Source organism: Echeneis naucrates, chromosome 6 (assembly GCF_900963305.1).
Source record: "Echeneis naucrates chromosome 6, fEcheNa1.1, whole genome shotgun sequence".
Lineage (NCBI taxonomy): Eukaryota > Metazoa > Chordata > Actinopteri > Carangiformes > Echeneidae > Echeneis > Echeneis naucrates.
This window is the reverse complement of record NC_042516.1, coordinates 16905909-16928175: the sequence shown is the minus strand read 5'-3', so window position 1 is coordinate 16928175 and position 22267 is coordinate 16905909. Positions and strand designations below refer to the sequence as shown.

The 22267-nt window shown below is 42.8% G+C and overlaps 1 protein-coding gene across 2 annotated transcripts; it reads right to left on the bottom strand.

The window, feature by feature from the left end:
- Positions 1 to 299: 299 nt before the first annotated feature.
- On the bottom strand, positions 300 to 21540 carry atp1a3b (ATPase Na+/K+ transporting subunit alpha 3b). 2 transcript variants are annotated; one of them, XM_029503936.1, is made up of 23 exons: positions 21339 to 21540; positions 21054 to 21143; positions 9509 to 9625; positions 8933 to 8992; positions 8505 to 8708; positions 8260 to 8373; positions 7407 to 7541; positions 7193 to 7310; positions 6751 to 7019; positions 6169 to 6370; positions 5818 to 6062; positions 5504 to 5696; positions 5087 to 5262; positions 4841 to 4977; positions 4593 to 4743; positions 3778 to 3946; positions 3533 to 3687; positions 3291 to 3414; positions 2909 to 3054; positions 2678 to 2808; positions 2433 to 2534; positions 2230 to 2321; positions 300 to 1833 (listed from the first exon to the last, which is right to left on the bottom strand). In XM_029503936.1, the coding sequence occupies exons 2-23, from the start codon at positions 21057 to 21059 to the stop codon at positions 1805 to 1807; spliced, it is 3075 nt and encodes a 1024-aa protein (XP_029359796.1). In that variant the 5' UTR covers positions 21060 to 21143; positions 21339 to 21540; the 3' UTR covers positions 300 to 1804. The 2 variants fall into 2 exon arrangements, with proteins under 2 accessions (XP_029359796.1, XP_029359795.1); XM_029503935.1 differs by having other exon boundaries at positions 6172 to 6370; positions 21339 to 21539.
- Between the last annotated feature and the right edge of the window lie 727 nt (positions 21541 to 22267).

The window sequence follows — 22267 nt, the reverse complement described above, 5'->3', positions numbered from 1 at the left end:
TAGACAGGATTTCAGCTAATTTTATTTATTGAGGCTGCTCATTTATGTGATTATTCATTACTCATAAAATATTAACTTAAAATGGGTAGGATTTGTAATAGAGATTAATCAAAAATGGACTTTTATGAGCTTGTGAAAGTAGGATAGTTGCAGGTCTACTGGAATAGATTATATTCATTAAATCATGCAAACCCACAATCTGTAACTCTAGCTAGTGCTGTACTTTTAAACTAAATAAAATGAAAGCAAAGCTTCATTCATCAAAGACAGAGACAGAAAGACGCACAGACGGGTCTAAGTTGTATTAAATGTTCTAGATGTTTTATTGGTGTTGGTTTCATTTATTTGACACACATGTTCTACTAGTTGTGATTTTTTTTTCTTGAATTTCAACCCTTTCAGCCATCTGAGATAGACCCAGCCTGAGACAGCTGGCCCTTCACTGGTCTCCAACACATACATGCACACAGACCCGGGCAATATACCAGGAGCTGGAGTGAACCAAACCTGGATCTGAACCGGTAATGAGCCCCAGGCACATGAATTCATCATCACCACTCACCACAGCACAGCACACTGCACCACATCACACCAACACACCTGCAGTGACAGGAACCTGAAAGCCTTGGTTGGTGTCCTGTGTCTTTTGGTAAAAACATAACCTAAAACCCTGCTCTGCTGTTAGATTTTCAGAAAGACCTCCTGAAAAACCAGCAAAAATAACTGAAACCAAACAAAAAACAAAACAAGAAGCATTCCGCTCACTTTTTCCTTTCTCACCAATATTGTTATTGTTCTTCCTTTTGAATGTCTCTCTTGAGCTGTTTTTCAACATGTGTTTTTTATTGTTTCATTTAAATTCAGTATAGAATTATATAGATTTCCTAGAGCACACAGAAAGATTGAATTGTATTTACCAACTTGGGGGCGGTGTACTGTAATATAATTAACAAGGACAATGGTTCACACAGTGCACACGAACAGAGACAAACGGGGCAGGGGCTGGGGGGAGTGTGAGAGACGGGGGGGAGGACAGGACGCCATGGGGTGTGCTTTGTTAGGCCTAAATGAGGAAAAGCAGCTCTCACATATCCCCCCTCCCATTTTTTGAAATAAAAAAAGACAAGTAAAACCATCGAACCCCCCCTACCCCACATATTAAAACACAACAACACTGTGGCCGTTGAGAACGCAAGAGAAGGAAGATGGTTGCAGAGAGAACAACAGGGAGATAACCACTCTGCTGGTCCTCCACAGACAGGAAATGGAGGCGAGAGGTGGCAGTCGAAGTGGTGTCGGCGGTGGGATCTCACTGTGTGGTCTTTATATCTCTGTGTGACTGGAGGACAAGCAAAGGGTTGGCGAGGAGGGAAAAGAGAGGAACGAAGGTACAGAGAAAGAAGGGGTTGGGAGAGCAGGGGAACAGGAGGGAGGGAAAGGAGCTGGATGGCCCTTTTTTGCAGAGCATAGACACTCCCTTTGTATCCTTAGCTCATTCAAATCTACATACACAATATGCAGCTGCCGTTTGGTAGATATATTGGTTTATGTACACAGCAGTGAGAGAACACATGCAAAGAGTATCATAGGAGATGGGAAGAAAGGGGGTGGGTCAATGTAGAAAGTTGTAAAGGTGCTTTTGCTGTTTTTAATCTTTGGGGCAGTTGTGATGAAAATTGCTTCAAAGCTGTTTTTGTCTTTAAGGGGGGCGGGGCATCTGGAGGTGTGTCTTGCCAGGGATGGAGTGACAGAGGGGAGCAATAAGTGGAAGATGAAGGGGGTTTGAGCAAAGATGCTCCATCGATCAATAGTATGTCTCATTTTCAACCCAACCTGGAGTGAGAAAGAAAAACAGAGCAAAAGTTCACAGTTAACAACAACGTTTTCAAATCATAATTTAATGAAGATCATTTTACTTCAACATTAGCAGCTCATTGGTGTCGAGCTAATGTGGGATTTGCACGCAGTATAATATCTAATAGAAATGCTTAGCGCAAAGACTGAGGTTTCAATCTTTTTTTTAACCACTTTGCAGGTGAAAAACTCCACCTAGCAGCTCATTCATTTAATCCCTTCAGAAAGTGGGGTGTCTAAACTAAACACAGTGGTTTTGCAGGGTTTGCGGCAACATGAGAAAGGCTAAGTGCAGCACATAAACCCTATGAAACCACAGGATGTTACTGTCTAACCACTCCTTTAAAGAAACTTTGATAAAGCGGGAACACTCACCCCCAGGGTTCCGACGGAGGAGAAGTTTTCGGACTTCATCATAAACAAAGATGAGGAAACTGTAGGGGAATGCACAAAACCACCAGGTAGGCCTGTGGATGAGACAAGACAAGCAGATTGATTAAAAACAATTAAGGCAATATGGGTTAATACTAGAGTGACTTCATACGTAACTAAGTCATATTTATTGTAATCTTGCTCACTTTAGAGGATACATCCTGAGTGCCACATCCATGCCCGGGCAGTAGGACAGGAAAGCAGCCAGAGCTGTCTCTTCAAACAGGCCAAAGATCAAGATTTTGTTCCTGGGTTGAGAAACACAACAAATATTAAAGAGGAGAAATGATGATACAGAAATTGAGATGCACCTTACCTCAGCTTAGATGATGCTCTGCTAATATTTCTTGTCAAAAATATTTATTCATAAAGGAAAGGTTACTGGACTCACTTCATGCCCTGCTGGAACACAGAGTTACGTCTGGTCTTGCAAATGATGACATCAGCCCATTGGACGACTACAATACTGACAAAGAAAGCTGTGTGGCATGTGAATTCCACAATTTTCCTCTGCTCGTATGTCTAAAGGGCAGATAGGACAGAAATACAGTAAGATAAAGTAACAAAGGCTGAAAACACACATGTAATTACATGCAAACACAGTCAGAAACCAAACACTTACCCATTGCTGTCCATAGCTGTCTTCAAGATCATTAAGAGATCGGTCATCCCATTTGAGCCTGATGCCCACCAGGTAAGAGGGCAGGAAACCATTTTCAGCCAAGATTACAAAGTAAGAGAAGAATCCTCCCAGAGCCTGAATCATGCCTGAGGAAAGAGAGACAGAGAGAGAAAGTAAATTATTTTTGAGTTTCATAATTTCCTTAATCTAGTTTTCCTAAAATCACTACAGACAGGTCCAGACACAATCTGACTGTTGTTTGTGAACAATCATGAGGGATCAAGTTGATTTTAACACAAAATTACTTTCAGGCAACCAAATCAGACTTCAATACATGTTCATTCACAGCCTGGATGAACTGCCCCATCTTCAAATCACCTACCAATTTGTCCATAGGCAATGCTGATAAGCCTCTCATTCACTAACTTGTCCCTGAATGGGTTCCTGGGCTGACGCTTCATGATGTCGCTCTCGGCTGCTTCATAAGCCAGGGAGATGGCTGGCACCTAAGGGGAGAGGGAGAATCACACACTTTTAGTATAGTACGAGTTGTCATGTCAAAATCATTGGTGCCTGTGTGGGCATAAAGTTGTGTGTCATATTGGGTATTCAATCATCTCTCACCATGTCAGTTCCCAGGTCAATACACAGGATGGTGATGGTTCCCAGTGGCAGAGGAATATTAACCATGATGAACAACAGGAAGGGTGTGATTTCTGGGATGTTGCTGGTCAGTGTGTAAGCAATGGACTTTTTAAGATTATCAAAGATCAGGCGGCCTAAAAAGAGAGAAGCAGATATTACGTCATGGACTGTCTAACTAAATAATGCTTGACAGCCCTGTACTTCTATCTGTGGCATTGCCTCACCTTCCTCCACTCCTGTGACAATGGATGCAAAGTTGTCATCCAACAAAATCATGTCTGCAGCCTGTTTGGACACATCAGAGCCTGAGATTCCCATTGCAACACCAATGTCGGCCTTTTTCAGTGCAGGAGAGTCATTCACACCATCTCCTGTCACAGCAACAATGGCACCCTAGAAGAGATGAGAGAAAAAGTGGAAAATCAGTGGGCTGCATAGCAAAGGTGAGGTTATAGTTATTGGATGTATTTATCTCTTATTATTTTGGCACAATCTTTATTGCTACAGTCTATGCATGAATCACATTTTAATAATGTTTGCAATTATATCAACAGAATTCAATAAAGGAGTAAAAATAAACATATAATATCAGGCAGTGCTTCACAAATATACTATATTAACATGAAAAAAATTAGCATAACTGCAAAAAACTTTATTTTGATTTTTTCATTTATTTTATTTTCTCTGAGAACCAAATTAGTTTTTACATAAGAAAAGAATTTAAGCATAAGCATAACCTGATTAATTTAGGTTAGGGTTAGGATGAAACAAAAAATTGTTAAAATTTCAATATGAAGGTTAATGTTTGAACATTTAGATGAGCATATTCCATATATTATTTAATACAAGTATATTTAATGCAAACCAATAGGAAGAGTAAGCCATCTAATCATCTCACAGAGAACAAAAGCATTTTTGTTTCAGTCAGGGAATTGTTATCCAAAAGGTAACTAGCACCATCTGCTGTTGTAAAAATGTAATGATTTTTTAAAGCCAAGTCCCCCGCACGATTTTCAAATACATTTTAAAGTCTACCCACCTGTCGCTGGCAACCTTCTACAATAATGAGTTTCTGCTGTGGGGAGGTCCTGGCAAACACAATCTCAGTGTGATTCCTCAGGATATCATCCATCTGATCCTGAGAGAGATCCTTCAGGTCTGTTCCATGGATCACACAGGCCTTGGCATCCCTGAATCCAGACATTGAAACATTCATGTTGGCCACGAAATTTACCATTAATTAAAAACAATGAATGTTTTTTCTGTTTACAGTATAAAACTCCTTACCGGGGGTTGACCTGGCTGACAGGTATGTTGAGACGGGCAGCAATGTCCTCCACTGTCTCATTGCCTTCTGAGATGATACCCACTCCCTTGGCAATGGCCTTGGCTGTGATAGGATGATCTCCAGTGACCATAATAACCTAAAACAACAAGAACCAAATTTCCTCATAGGATTGCAAAGATGTTTTTGAAACAGGCCGTGCTTTATTAAGTAAGGTCAGGAATAAAGAGATCATATATGATGCTCACTTTGATACCAGCAGATCGGCATTTTCCAACAGCATCAGGCACAGCAGCACGGGGAGGGTCTATCATGGACATGAGGCCAACAAAGCAAAGATTGTCTGTCTGGAAGTTAACATCATCTGTGTCAAAGGCAAAACCCTTAGGATATTGGTCCTCTGGAAGCATCAAGTGGCAGAAACCTGGAAGGAACAGAGATCTTTTATCAATGTCAGTCTATTTTTAGCTAGCCTTTAAAAAACTCCTTGAATGAATAATGAAACTGATTATTAGTTGAAAAACAGTCGTGATGTTATCTGGAATTTACATAGACAAGGACACACTAAAAGCTGAATTAACAAGTTGCTTATGAGCTTGGCTTTTCACACATACCTCAAATTCAAAAATGGGGGGTGTAAAGCTAATAAAAGCATCCATCCTTACCCAGTACTCTCTCTCCCAGTCCTCCCAGCTCCATATAAGCATTCTGGAAAGCTTCCTTCAGCTCTTCATCCATAGGCTGCTCTTTGCCCTGCAGCATGATGGTGGTGCAACGGTCTAGGATCCTCTCAGGGGCTCCCTTCATCACCAACAGGTAGCGGTTGTCATTGGGATCCTCGGTCTCATGCACAGAAAGCTAAAAGAGGAGAACAGTAAAAGTCAAAACAAAAGCAACTCCTTGGATGTATTTCCAATGTTTTTATTAATTGTGCACACTCAGCAAGTGAGCAATATTGCAATATTGAGCCATAATGTACCTGGTATTTGTTGGTGGAGTTAAAGGGAATTTCTGCCACCTTCTTGTTCTTGTCCCTCATCAACCTGACTGAACCACAGGACAGCTCAATACACTTCAGCAGGGCTGACTCTGAGGCATCGCCAGCAACATCACGCTTCAGGATGGGCAGTGAATCTTGTCCTGCTTTGAACTGGGCACGGTTGCACAGAGCGGCGATACGAGCCAGAGACAGCCATGTTACTGAACTCTTGTCAAATGAGGCACCTGATGAGGAACAGAAAAAAGGGAATTAACCACCACGGTATTAACTGTTTGACAAGGTAGACACATAATTGAGAAAGCAGTGGTGTGTGTACGCCTTGTTGTCACGAACCAGACTGGTCCTCGGTGGTGTCGGCTTCGTGGATCTGGTTGTCAAACCACATGTGGGCTACAGTCATCCTGTTCTGGGTCAGGGTGCCTGTTTTGTCAGAGCAGATGGTGGAGGTGGAGCCCAAGGTTTCCACAGCTTCCAAGTTCTTCACCAGGCAGTTTTTCTTAGCCATACGTTTGGCAGTAAGGGTCAGACACACCTGCAGAAAAGCAGATTTATTGTTTATATTTGGCTTATAAAATGAACTGGTGGTAAGATTATGCTTACATTTAAATTGAAATTGAAAATGAATGACAGCAATAATAATAGTACTACTAATAGCAACTGTTATTACTATTATTGTTGTTGTTTGAAGAGAAGTATGCACAAGGTGAGTGTTAAAAAGTATTAGTGACAGGTAAATACATATATGTGTAAGTGAAACTAATGCCTTTACAGTGATTAATTGCTTTAAAAAACACACACACACACACACACACACACACACACACACACACACACACACACACACACACACACACACACACACACACACACACACACAAAGAGACAGAACTATCCGATGGCCTGTCCACTTACAGTGACTGTGGCCAGCAGCCCTTCAGGCACGTTTGCCACAATGATGCCGATGAGGAAGATGACAGCTTCCAGCCAGGTGTAACCCAGGATGAGGGCCAGGATGAAGAAACTGACACCCAAGAAGACAGCCACGCCTGTGATGATATGGATGAAGTGCTCAATCTCCTTAGCAATGGGAGTTTTACCGGTCTCCAGGCCGGAGGTCAGAGTAGCAATGCGACCCATGACTGTGCGATCTCCAGTGCAGATAACAATGCCACGAGCTGTACCTGGTTTGGAAAAGAAAAGAAATACCGTTTATCGAGACAGAAACTGCATTTTGTGACCACATATATTTAAAATAAAATTGTTACATTTCAAACAAGAGAGAGGTCAGCTGAGCTTGGTCTGCTTAAATGCAGCCACTGGCGCTCATGTAATGTTATTGCCATGGTGACAATACCTTCCACACAGTTGGTGGAGAAGAAAGCAATGTTTCGGGTCTCCAAGGGGTTGTCATGGGTACAGTCAGGTGACCGGCTCTGAGGCTCTGACTCGCCTGTCAGGGAGGAGTTATCCACCTAATAAGAGACGGACAAAAAACCAAACATGTTCTTGGACAGACCAAGAAAGAAGAATCTGACTGTGAGTGTATAAATGTGTGCTTGTGTGTGTACCTTGCAGCCATGAGCGGAAACCACTCTGATGTCAGCAGGAATCCTGTCTCCTCCCTTCACTTCAATCAGATCTCCGGCCACCACTTCTTCGGCATTGATCTGTACCTTCTCACCCTCACGGATCACCAAAGCTTGCTACAGGGTGATAGCAACAATGGTCAGGAAATATGCACGCGTGCACACACACACACTGGACATAATTTGGATCAACATGATTTAGGGAGGCAGATTTCCTTTATCCCTCCATGTGAACACAGCTGAGTAAGTCCACATTTGACAGAAGGTAATGAAAGCAAAGAATTCATCAAATCTAATCCACCTGCAATCAAAACGCACAGTATGCACTCTGAACTCTTCCTTTTGCAATACACAGTATTTGTCCTCCATCTCAGTGCCAGGTTAAGAGGTGAAGGGTGGGTGGCTGACATGATGCAGAAAGTGTGTTTTTCTCCAATTAAACTTGTGAAAAACATGACAATTATTCGAAACTGGAGTTCTTGTTTTACTGCTGGCTCTGCCTAGTCTAATCTGCAGAATTAATTATCCCTGCAAAAGCAAAGACGAAAGGAAAATCGGTGAAGGCAAAAGATATAACAGTTTTAAGACAGTAACTTACAAACTCTCTGTAACAAAGTCAGCACATTGTGTAGACATGAAAACAGCAAAGCAGTTTCTCTTCCCAGCATCAAACATAAAAGGGCACATTAACTGGATATGATCTATAGTTTCTGGTTTCCTGCTTGAATTCATTTTAATGCCTGTAAGGTCTGATTCCAGGTTAGTTATATAGATAACAAATTCCTCAAATAAGCTTTTCACAGATTTGTTGAACATTTTAAAGCAGTGCATTTACCTGGGGCACCATGTTCTTGAAAGACTCCATGATTTTGGAGCTCTTGGCCTCTTGGAAATATGAGAAGCAACCAGTGATGATGACGACAGCTGTGAGCACAATACCTAGGTACAACTACAGAGAGAAAGAAAAATCTTAAGTCTTTATATTGTTTGGTATATGTACTGATGATGTCTAGATGAGCCAAATGTGAATATGTATGCACAAAGTCTGTGTGACTGTTTTTATGTATGTGTGGTGCTCACGTTGTCTCCTGCGGGCTCGTCCTCAGTGGCTGCCTGGATGGCGTAAGCCAGGAAGCAGAGGATGGCGCCGGTCCACAGCAGGATGGAGAATCCACCAAACAGCTGGCGACAGAACTTGACCCACTCTGGGGTGGTGGGAGGAGGGGTGAGAGCATTGGGGCCATCCCTGATCAGAAACTCTGCTGCCTTGGCATTAGTCAGACCCTGGAGGGAACATAAAGAAGATGAGAGGCAGAGTTCGTGGAGAAGGGCAGGTCTTCAGTGGTGCAAAATCATTTTTACATTTCTTTACTATGACTTAAGAGTCTAGTGGACTGTTAGACTTGGGAATGTCAAAAACTACAATAAATAAATAAAGCCTGATGCCACCTAGTTGACACACGACAGACTCACAGGACTTGCTGAGAGAACTAGATATAACAACTCACCTGGACAATGTCAGTCTGGTATTTCCTGCATACTTCCTCTACTGACATCTTGTGTTCCGTCTAAAAAAAAAATATGTAAGGCATAATGAGTACTCCGCTGTTTATTTACATTTTTAGCATGCAGGAAAAATGTTGAATGTTTTCAGAACAAAATCATTTTGGGCTTTGTAGCATTTTTGGAATATCCAGTGATTTAAGGGAATATCTGATAAGAAATTTATTCCATGCATGCAGTTCACCTGAGAGATTAGAGTAACAGAGCAGCCAGGTATGGCGACCCTGGTGTCAGTTTCTTGCGCTGGGGTGTAGACTCAAAGAGATGACCTCCTGACAATAGGTCAATCCTCTTACCAGCAAAAATACATTAATTTGTTTTAAATGGGATTTTTCTTCTGTCTAACAAAAACTGGTGTTGGTTCAGTCTCACTTACTACAACCTACAAGAAGATGTTCTTCAGAACTGAAAATCATTGCTTCACATTCTAATGCGCATTGCTGGTATAGAGAAAATCATCATCATCTTTTATTCAGGTACAAACATATTCAGAGATAAAAGAAAAAAAATGTTTTACTTACAATGGGCACTTCCTTCTTCAGGTCATCCATATCCTTGGCCCCCCCCTTCTTCTTCTTGGGGGATCGGTCATCTTTGTCCTGTGTGGTGGCAACGCGGTAACTGTCTGATCGCCCATACTACAGACACACACACATGTTTTATACATGCCTTCCAACTAGATTAAGGAGATAATGACCTGTGTGCCTTTTTGTATAATCTTAGCTGGCCTCTGAACTTCTACATGTACAATGTATTAACAAAATATTTTCTGAAAATACATTGCATGTCCGCTTTATTTAAGGAGCGGTCGTGCCTGGCCTTCTGAAAGCCAATCACTGACTAGAACAACAATCAAACTAACTGACTTCATTGAGTTGCCCTTGAGATTTGTCTCTTTGTACAGTAAATAGCACTGTATCCTTGTGAAATGGCCTTGAGAAGTCACCTGGATCTCTCAGAAAGAAATAATATCAATAACGAGCCTTAAAATAAAAACACAAAACATAACATAAAAACCTACCATCATATTAATCACTGTAACATGAAAGGAAATGCACTGCACTGGTAGGTCTGTTTTCACCACATATTAACAACTGTGTCTGCAGTCTGGTCTGCCATATCCATCTGATCAAATAAAACCTGCTGTGATGTCCACAACAGCCTGATGGACACACGAAAACATAATCAAGCGCAAATTGTTTACCCTGTAAATTTGAACTAAATGCTGCTTGCTGCCTTTAATTTTTTTCATCTTGCAAGCACAGTTTAAAGACACGAGACCAAACTAGAAAGAGAGAGAACAAACAAACAATATTTATAGGCTCATCAAAGCCTCTCTGATTAGATGCTAGTGTGTTCTATGCCATTAGACCAGATACATAAGAGATAATTCGATGACAACATTACTAAGAAATCAAGTAAACGGGACATACATGCACAGACACATCAAATGTCCTAATCAGCTTTTGCATCCTGCACAGCCTGTTGTCCCTGGTATGCTTCTCTCTAAAACAGTCCCCTTAAATTGACTTATGTTCTTGAACCAGATGCAAGCGGCCTATTTAAAACCACTTTTTCTCCAGAGCTGCGAATTCTACTCCGTCTAGCACATCGGCTGTAAAAGTAGCTTCTTGTCCAGAAAGAGAGTTGCCTGACCGCTAGGCCACATCAATACAGAGATCCACAATCAAAGGTCAGAGGTAATAAAGACAGGCAAGGATCCCTCCCGGGAGGTGGGAGCAGGTCCCTGAGGATTGGCCTTTCATTGGCACAACCGAGTCATCAAGGAACTGCCCTTGGCGGCAGCTCAATATAGCCTAATATACACCGATGAAGTAAAGCAAGGATTTGCAATTATGACAGAGTAACAGAGTCCAGCTGATAATGAAGCCACATATATTTACCTTGGATCAGACATTAATATCAATACCTATCAACAGATCATCATTGACTACAATTATCTTAAGTGAAGGGTGTATGTGTCAGAAGATTAGGAGGATAGGTTTTAGGAAATACAAAGTACCACAAAGCTCTATTCTTAGTCCACTACTTTTCTCTCTTTTATATTGCAGTCTCAGTTAGACTAGATTATTGAATTTACTCTATTATTGCTATAATCTAAGAATTGCAATAGTATTTTCACAGTTTTGCTGATGATACTCAGCAGTTGACCCAGTCAAACGTAGACAACATTAACTGTGTGATTTATAGTACACCAAATATAACAACCAAGAAAGTTGATGTTACATCTGATCATAGTTTTGACACATCACCTAACATACATTGAACTAGCCAACATAAATTTGAGCCTATCTGACAAATGCAATTCATGTTTTTGTACAATCCAGACTAGATTGTTTTCATGCCTGTCACATCAAAGCACTAAAAGCCTCCAGGTAGAGTTTTAAATATATCTAAAACTTTTGACCACACGAGTTTCAGTCCTTAGTGGCTCCCTATCCATGCCAGACTAAACATTAAGGTTTGTTTGATCCCCTTAAAGCTTCTATCCTTCTTCATTAGTTTATTTGCATTTGATATTATGAAGCAAACTATGAATACCAAATCTCAATGGACCTTAAATGTACTGTTTACTTTTAAATAAACGTTAAACTGCGTTTAAATTTTTATTTCAAACTATTTGCAAACGAATTAGTGGAGAAGCATGAGTTAGAATTTTAAGGCTCATGCTGATTGGCAAACACATACCCAGACCACACCAAAACACACACACCTGCCATGGAAAATAATATCACTATCAAAGATCAACTTGCCACTGCATTTCCCACCGGAGCTGTACAGTTCTTGTGAAATCATGTCTGTACAAAGAATGAATTTGTATGATGTTGCAAAGACAGGTCTTTCTGGTTTGTAGTCATAAAAAATGTTTCATAAAACCCCAAAAACGACCGACGAGTCAGCACGCAGCACGCATTGCTCAACGGTCACTTCTGAAATCAAAGAAAAGAATTAATCCATTTGTTCAAATATGTCAGGTATCGAATGTGGGGATTTGTTTGACATGGCACGAAAACACATACGCATACAAAAGCAGACACATGCAAAGACACAAACACAGAGAGTTTGGCAATAGATGAACAGACACACAAATCTCTTGCTGCAGCAAGATCAGGCAGGCCTGGTGATGTACAGAGACTGATGCAGTGGAAAAGTACTGCTGCTCTTCCCCTCTGAGACACACCCTGGATATTGTGTGAGAGTGTGAGTCTAAACGTGTGCATGTATAGATCATATATATTCATTGGAGATTAAGAGAACGAATGGTGGCTCTGTATTTAAAATCAAAGGTGTTGAACAGCATTAAAGTTGCTGGATCAATTTGGATTCAAATGTCAATTTAGTCTCAAAGATGTCATACTGAGACTCATGGGTGTTTTAGTATAGATCTGTAGATAGTGGCTGCTGACTAGTCTTTTTTCACAGACCACACAGAACACAGACCACTGAACACTACAAAAATACATTTAGGGAACATTGTCAGCACACCTGCTTTTCTGAGCATATGCAGGCCCTAAATTGCTAATAGAAATAAACACACACACGGTTCTATCGCTCTTTGTCATGTTCAAACACGCACCCACACACATACACACATGCCCAGACAATAGAAGTGGCTGGTAGGGAGGTGGACAGAAGGGCTGAACAAAACCATATGTGCTGAAAAATAAAGTAACAAAGAGATGGGTGCTAGGGAGGTTAATGACAGATGTGACAGGGTGTATAGAAACAGAGACGTCAGTGGGAGGTGAGAAGCAGGGACAGGTAAAGAGTAAGAAAGGCAGATGGAGAAGGGGACACAGAGTGAACGAGTGAGAGAAAGTAACAGAGCTACAGAGGAACTGTTGTCACCCTTCTCACATGCTTCTAATTAGATATTGACCAGCAGTCTTTGTCTGCTGGTTGCGTGTCACCGTTTGACCTGCAGTCACCCCGACTCAAATACATTGTACAACCTCACTTGTGGTGCGTTTGTGTTACTTCCAGTATGTGTTCTCATATGTAAAAAGATCATACTTTCCCTCCAGGTATCTGTGTGCGTCCTTAAGTGTATGTGAATTTGCGGATATGAGTAAGTAGTTATCAGCATGAATCGCAGTAAAACTATGCGGACTTATCTCTCGTGCACATTTACAGTATGCCAAGTATGCCTGTTTTGGCTCTGCCCATTCATAGGTGTGTGTGTGTGTGTGTGTGTGTGTGCGCGCGTGCTTGCTTCTCAAAATTTAATGACAGATGGGAAAGTCCTCTCTGTTGTGCACATTTGGGACTGCAAGTCCTCCTATTTATCATTCACGAGCCATATGTAAACATTTATAAAAGGGTTATAATACATTATGATGTAGTGCTAATCAGCTTTAAGTGAGTGGAGTCTGGTCTGTAAATATATATTAAATGACAATATGGTGAGGCACAGCTGTAATAATAATAAAAATAATTGTGACTTCACAGGAATGTTTTACTTTTGTTTCTGGCCTTTCTGGCTTTATTAAATAGGGCAGCTTGAAGAGTGACAGGCGATGGGGGCGAGAGAGTGGGGGGGGTGACAAGCAGCAGATGACATTGACTGGAACTGAAACAGTGTTGCTGACAAGCACCTTGTGGCTTCCTGTTTATGGGGAGCATGCTGTACCCACTATGACACAGTGGCCTGGTTCATAGACATATTAATAGACCTACAGTATCATTATGGCTGTTATAACAATGGTAGTTTTTAATAAACTTGCACATCACTTGCACTGCTAAATAGTTGAACTTAAGTAAATTGTTAGCATGTCAGTTATTCCACTAATGTTTTCCTCCAATCACAAAACAAGGTTTTTAAAACTACATATGACAAACACACACCCACACATGTCTACAATCACTGCAGTTCATCCTCTCATCAGTCCATGTTTCAGTTCTGTTTGTTGTCTCTGTCATTATCTAATTATTCAGCAGAGAAAGATTGTCTTTGTTTTCTGTGCACATACAACCCAAGTGTCTTTTCATATGCAGATGACATCAAATTGTGCCTGTGTGTGTCTGTGTTGGTGTCCAGCTGTCTCACACAGCTCTGGGTAATGTAATGACCCCCCTCAGTCCTGAGGAAGGAAACAGAGACCCGTGGCTGGAATTACAGACGCTCGCCCTCCCACACAAACACACATAAACAGACTGAAGTGCAGACACATCTCTGTCATGATCAGGAAATGGAAACGTAGCACTCAGCTCCATTAATTACATTATGAAAATCCTAATTTTCAGCTACATAGTGTCTTATTAAAATATGGTGAACTATTAAAAATTAACTCAAGACAGCGCATCATGCATCTGGTTTCATTTCATCTGATCATGAACAATTTTAAAAGCCTCCTCTAGCTAACCAACCTAAATCCTGCACTTAGTCTACGTGTGAACAACTGATGACGGAGTGTGTTTGGCGGGCAGGTAACCATGGTGACTGGCCACGGGCATGGTGACAAAGCTCAACAATGGCCCAAGTACTCCTAGGATCCCCTGATGTGATCCGTGACGAGTAATAATTGATGCATCTTTGAGTGGATACTGTATTCACTGCTGTATAACACTCAAATCAGTGTGTGTGTCTATGAGAGCAGAAGTGAGTCATTGTGTAGGCTACAGTTCGTATGAGCAGCATCTACACGCATTGCGGCAGAGGGAGAGTGAGGGTGACGTTCAGTGAATGAGAGGGAAAGAATTAGTGATTGTAAAATCACAAAAGACATAAAAAAATAAGATATCACTCTAAATCAAGCAGACCTGGGATGGGGATGTAGAGATTTTTTTTTTTTTTATATTCTTTGATAGGACAAGGCAAAAGCATTGTTGCCATGCTATTTAGTTCCTCTTTATATGTGAGGTCAGATGAGGAAGTAGCTTCTTGTTGGAAGCAAACTGTCATGTTTCTAATTCTATAAAACCACAAACTCAACAGCATTTGTCAAACCTGCTTGATTATCCACTTCCTGTCTGTACAGTAACACCAGACCATCTAATATCAACATTATGTAAAGTAGATTTTTAAAATAATAAAGAATTAAGCATGCACATTGTATGCTTGATAAATCTGAGGTCATAGCTAATCTGAAAGTAATGAAACCAATTTTATTAAATTAAAGCAAACTCAGATGTATCTTGCGTCTTCTAAAATGTATATAAGAGCAAATAGACATACTGGGGCTGATTCTTGTTAGTTCCTCATGTTGTTAGTATTGGGGTTAAAAATTAAAGTTCTTCTCTCTCAAGAGTACCTACGGTTTTGCTCATTTAGATGGCCCGTATGGTACAAGTTAGCAGGCTGGTTAACAGTACATTTCTTTCAATGTTACTGGTTACGCAAAATGTCTGCATCTATATCTTTTAAGCACATTTTTGAGATTACAAAAGATGCAATTGTGTCTATAACGCAATGTATTTAAAAGGTGTGTTTTACATTTTGCATCTGCAACGATGTGATAATGTGTGTATATATGATGTTGCGTGCATTGTGTGTGTGTCCTTGCAAGGTCATTGGGCCATCTGCTGTTCCTTGCAGCAGGGTGACAGGGCACTGAGCCACAGTAGGGGGGCTCAGCCCAGGGGCCAGGGGACATGGCTGTTGGGATTAGCTAGTCTGATTACTCTACTGGATTAGCCCACTCTGTCTTTGTTTCTATATCACTCTTTCTGTTTCGTTCTCTCCCAGTGAAACCCAGAGCATAAATGCAATCATGAAATTTATCATTAGGTCCTGGTGTCATATAGTTTGGTGCAAAGTTTCTAACCGTAGTGCGCAAAGTGATGACTAAATGGTTGCTTTTAACAGATGATAATGATGGCAAGGCATAGGCTTTATATCTTACTATTTAAGAGAGTGACAAATATCAAAAGGAGGAGATTTGATACATCAGGCATGGAGAGAAAGTTTACCTAAAAGCTTAATAGAATAAACAGACAGTAAAGATAGTCCATAGGAACATGGATTGTCTATTGATCTGATGGAATGGTATGTGGAAATCAGTAAATGGACAGTGATAACATGGCGGCCGCTTGACACCAATAAGAAATACCTTAATCTCTAAAGCACACAAATAAAAAGAGATTAACTCTCAAATCATCTGAGCTATGCCCTCCAAAAATAAAAAATAAACAAAAGCTAAAAACAAAACCACACATGGCCGAATCTGAAAATCTTTTTTTTTTTTTCCTCTGATGGAATTTCAATTTGAGTCCCCCCCCCGACACACATATGCACTACACACACACACGTTCCCTGCTGTCCATCTGTGTGTCCTCATCATCATCTGTTCATCCCCTGGAAATAATTGTGTAACCACAACTTTGGTTTTACACAATGCACTGGGGTCAAAGGGATGTGCGACTGCAGCTTGTGTGTCAGAGTGTGTACGCCTGGTCTACTTTAGCATTTTAAATCTCAGTTTTCTGGTGCTTATAGCAGACATGGCATCTCGCCATGTTCGAGAAAGGGCACCTTAGGACTCCTCAGCAGGCAGCTGGTCACGCAAAGATGTGCAGAGGTGGGTGCATGCATATCCATACTCACAGCAGCTGACTGCACAGCTACCCTAAAACCAATTAGAATATCAGATTTGTGATTTCAAACCAGGATGTGGAAAATTATTTAACAGTCACTCTTCAGGTATTACATATATATTTGATATATGCTTGATATTAATCAATGTTGATTATAGAATCAAGAATTACATGCTAACAAAACAAAAAAAAAAAACAACAACAAAAAAAAAAAAATCTAACACTGCAAGGCATTTGATTTTAACAAGCCATTGTCTATTTGGTTGTCTTGTGTTACACTTTGTGCTTCAGTGTATTCACCTAAGAACACGCACACATGTACAGTCACACACACACACACACACACCTACACACACACACACACACACACACACACACACACACACACACACACACACACACACACTTCACAAACATACACACATCTCCAGGACAACACCCTGAATTAGTCATGTTGTTGTAGTCAGGCAACCCAACCCTTCTGAATAGTTCTCATCATGGAAGCCCATCAGCAAGTTATTGTTGGAAACCTGTTAGCCTTATCAGTCACAGTGCCGACTGTAATCTTATTTTAATGTAATGTATGAAGGAGACAGCACTGACCTTTACATTTTATTACCATGGTGAGCTCAGGCCTTGTCCTGTTAATCTCACACTAGTAAGGAAACTAACTGCAGGTTTTCTGCTGAGTGACTCCAGAGGTCTGGACTCTGCCCTTCAGCAACACTCTCACTTAGGACACTGTCCTCATTACAGTGCATATCTATTGATCAAAGAGCCTCAAGAGGCTTGAAGGAAACAATGGCGGGACATTTCTACAAGTCACCATGTTAACCTTAATTGACCCCTATGCCACAAGGCCACAACATCCCAGCTTGCTGTGCAGTCCAAAAGACCATGTAGATGATCAGACATTGTGCAGACACGCTTTTCAATTGGTTCCTGCAATGTGTGGGACAGATCAGTTGTGGTACAGTGCAGCCTATCAGCATTAGGCAGCAGGTGCAGTGGGGAGGGATGTGCAGCACTCTGCACCAAACTGAGGGCTGGGCTTCTGCAGAGGCCACACACATCCAACTCCTGGACTACCGTCCATAAACACCTTCGTCTTTGCTTTCACTGCAATTGCCTCACTAGTGCAAATACGAAAGCACACACTGTTCCAGAAACCTTCATATCGAGAGGTGATCAGTAACTTTAATCAAAGTGTTAGAGGGAACTCAGCGAACATGAGCTTTTCTTCAGTTATGCTGCAGTCAGAGCAGCTCAACCACACCCCTTTTCATGACCTTCTGACAAAACCTCAGTGCTACTACTGTGTCTTTATCGCTCTTTAATCCCTGAACTCTCCTGGTGTCTTATCCAGCTACAGCACACCTCCCCAACCGTTCCATCACCACGAGACTCATCCTTTAGTCAATGTTCTATAAAAATCATCCACCTGACCCCATCCCTTCTCTCCCTATCCCATCTGTCTCCTGTCGCCCTGATAACCAATCCCACAAAGCACAGTGGGAGGAAACAGGAGCCCTGTTAATATGAGCCTCGGATCATTATCCTGTAACAGGATATGCAGCTAGGCTGCCCTCCCCCTCCACCCGACTCCTCCCTCACTTTAAATCCCTCTCTCTCTCTACACCTGCAGAACAGTCACCACGTATCTGCCCTTCCTCCTTTTCTCTCTGTCCCTCTCAGCAGTGCCACCCCACCCCCTCCCCCCACCGGTGTCACGTGTCTGAAGGTGAAAACCAGCAGTCCATACATGTGTGCAGTCCTTCATCGCATAGTCTCATCAGCATCAGTAGCCAAGTCTCATCAGCAACAGCCACTGCAACATAAAGCTGCATCGACGCAGAGAGCAGAACACCGAGCAGCAGGAAAAAGTGAAAGTCCAGCAATCCATTCATTATCTTTACCGCTTATACATCAAGTTCATTGAGGGCGGGGGGGCTGGTACCAATCCCATCTGACATTGGGTGAGGACAGGGTGTATCTTGGACAGGTCGCCAGCATATGAAAGGCCCAACGTATAGAAACAAACAACCATTTACACTCACACTCTGCCTTACAGGCTAGGGTCAGCAATTAACATGTATATGCATGTATTTGTGCCAGGGAGAGAACCTGGACAACATTCAAATCCCAGGCCTGAAGTCTGACACCAAAAGCTGGTGCACTGCACCATCATGCTGCCCAAAAGGTGAAGGTGTGAATGACTATTTCCTCAGAGAAGCTCCGCCAGCTTTAGACTCTGTCTCTGTGCTAGACAAAATGCGCCTACTGTCTCTCTGCTATCCCTGACAATGCAGCTTTGTTTGGAGCATCACTGCTGTCTCTAAAACGATGCGTGGCTCCTCTTGGCAACCTATCACAACTCTTTACAGGGAATTTCCACACCAGAGACCCCGCCCCCGATTTGACGCAGAAGGCACGTCGCTGGCGGAAGCCACTGCGGCCTTGGGAAAGGACAGCTGGCAATGCCATCTCACTATGCGCCAGTGAAAAATTTGTGAAGGAAAGACAGACAGCGACAGTGAGTGAGAGAGAGAGAGAGAGAGCGAGAGGGGAGGTGGGAGGGCTGGTTTTGTGGAAGTTTAGCCAACGGATGATATCATGATACACAGTGCATTCATCCCTTCATCCTTGTCTCCATCCCTTTTCCCCTTCAGGGTCACCTCAGAGCGTACAGAGCGAAAAACAAGGAAACACCCTAAACAGGCCTGTCTGGAGAGCTGAGGCATCTTCGGAAATGACACACCACTTCGGCTCACAGTCTCATCCTCATATTCTTTCAACCAAAACTTCCACACAGCTGCAGCGCCGACAAGCACTTTTTTTTGCCATCCCTTCCCTTTTGACGCAGTGCCCATTTAGGCAGGCTCTCATATTCAAATGCAGCCCCTGATAGGGAGCAAAGGTTCCCTTCACCCTGCAAAACCTGCATCTTGGACCGGCAGGGGGAGGGAGGGGGGGGGGGGGGGTCGGTTCAGCGCTTTGCGGTGCCTGGAGGGCAGCCGCTGTCCCTCTGCACCGCATGGTCCGCTCCGTCTGCAGCGTCATGCCACCGCATCACTCAGCAGACAGACAGAAGGAGATATTCAAAATTACGACTCCTTCCGCAGTATGGTGATGGAGCAAAAAATAAAAAAAATTAAATAAACAACAACAGTAAAAAAAAAAATTGCGCAATAGCTCACACGTATCTAAGCCGCTGCATGACATTTTTGAGTGGCGCTGTGTCCGTTTGTGTTTTTTTCCCAGCTGTCCCCATTGATTCGTTTCTACTGTGAACAAATGTGTCTAGGTTACTGGAAACACGTCAGATTGGTTGGACGGTTTAATACAGCAGATGAGGACTCGCTAAAGTCAAACTTAACCCACACATCGTTGTGACGCTGCTGCACTGGACGCAACGTTGCATTAATCTGCGGTGTGTGTGTGTGTGTGTGTGTCTTCACTGTTAGCGATTATCGAGTGTCTCTTATGTCACAAATTAAAGGGGAAATAAGCTGGTGAGGCGCTTATTCTCGGTAACCGCATTATGACGCATGGGTCACCGAGGTGCCGAGGATGAGACTCCTCCGCTGGTAGAGTCCGCTTTAAGGACGATCCTCAATCCAGATGCTTCTCCTTTGTGGCACCAAGGCCGAGACAGGGGTAGTGCCGAGGAGGGGGGGGGGGGGGGGGGGGGGGGGCGGTACAGGACAGCACAGGGCAGGACAGGATAGGAGAGGGTGAAGGTGGAGCTGGCAGGGGGCAATGAGGGCACGGCGGAAGTCACAGTAAGATATGTTCATTCATCGCAGGGAAAATCATAAATCACACTTTTATACACTCACAACTCATATTTTAAAGCACAGGTTAATGAGCATGGCATTATAAAATGTACCTCACCCCCCCTCACCCCCCCTCCCCACCTCTCTCTCCCACACCAGAGCGCTGTAGGAATAAACCGATTAGGCCTGCAAAGGCTGGCAAGGTTATCTAGTCAAAATAAGACTTATCAGAGACACACTGATAACCTTTAAACCAAGTGGATTCTCTCTTACTTTCGAGAATTTGACAACAGCCTTCGTTCATATTTAATCTCGGGACCTATTTAAGTTGAATGAGCGAATCAGGGCAAAAAGACCTCGGCCAATAATCCTCTATTCCTGTCGAAAGCAGGCTACAGTTCATCCTAACTGAGCAGTGAGATGCCGCTGCTGTGCGCGGCTGCTTTAGGAGCTGGGGGCTCCACCAATTTGTCGCAGTCTAAAACACAGTTCCGCATTAGAGTCAATGTCACCCAGACAAATGGGATTTCCACAAAAAAACAAACAAACAAACAAACAAACCCTAAAAACCAAAACCAATACAAAACAAAACAAAACAAAACAAACAAACAAACGACATCACTGCTCTTTTGGAAGCTGCTCCCCGACCAGAGCAGGATGTGAGGCAGCCTGTCACTTCTCAGGCCATTTCAGGTGGACTACAGCGGAGGGAAAAAGTTGGATTCGTCAGTCTTACCCCCATGTTGGCGCAGTCACTCTTCTCCTCTCAGGTGATGCACGGCTTGAGATGTGTCAGCCTCGTGAATAAGATATCAAAATGCCTTGCCTTTGAAAACAAAAGAGGAAATGCTCAGGTTTTTTTTTTTTTTTTTGTTGTTGTTGTTGTTTGTTTTTTTTTTTTTGTTTTGTTCGGGGTTGCTTTAGCCTAAATTAAAAATGACCAGGAAGAAGACGTCAAGGGAAGTTGTCTACATGTCTGATAAAATACAGTTCTGGGGCTTAAATAAAGGGTCAGTCAAACCTTCCAAAAGCTCAGGCTACAGTCTTTCTCCTCCGTGAGACGTCTTTCAAATGAAACGGTGCGGTCTCAAGCGGAGCATCACGCGGTGATGCGCTCCCCTCCTCTGCTCTCTGATACTTGCGGTGAAAGACCGGCGAAACAAACGTGCCGCACTGCTACCTTTTCAGGACTCGGTGTCCATCCGCGGCTCCGCCAGCTGCCGCAGTACCTCGCTCCTGAAAAGCTCACCCCTCCGCCGGTGAAAGAAGCGCCGCCTCGAGTCAATAACTGAACCGAAGGTCCGCCAACGCCCGCCCAACCAGCCCACAGATGACCAATCATAATTCGGAGCGTCTCATCGGTGATGGGATCGCTGACCAATCAGCTCGGTCGCAGTCTCGATTTGAGCCAATGGGAAGCCATTTCTGCCCCTCCTGCATTACTGCAGATTTCCGAGGGTTACAGCCAGCAGCGTCGCGAGTCTCTAGGCTGAAATTTTGTATAAATGGACGCACAAGGTTAGATTCTAGCTGTCGTGATCGTGTTTGTTCTTTATATAATGTATTTATGTGGCATAAAATAGTGGATTTGTGTGCATCGTTGCATGTTGTAAGCACCACTGGATGTCTCATCGGTCGTGTTGGTCGTGTCATGAGCATGTTGTGCACCTCAATATGTCACCTGCCTACCTGAGTGGGCCTGCGCGCAGCAGACAGAGGAGACAGCAATAAAGTCATTATGTGCGTGTATGTGGAGGAGGACAGGGTGTGTGTCTGTGTGTGAGAGAAGTAGGGTGAATTCAGAGTCATATGTGATGGTATTCTCTCACATTTCATTCATCACAGCAGCCCTGCACATCAGTGGCACCGGGGCCAGCTGCAGAAAAAGCATCCAAGCTGACTGCCTATATCAGCAGGTGCACAGTTTAGACAACGCAGAGTCAGCATTTT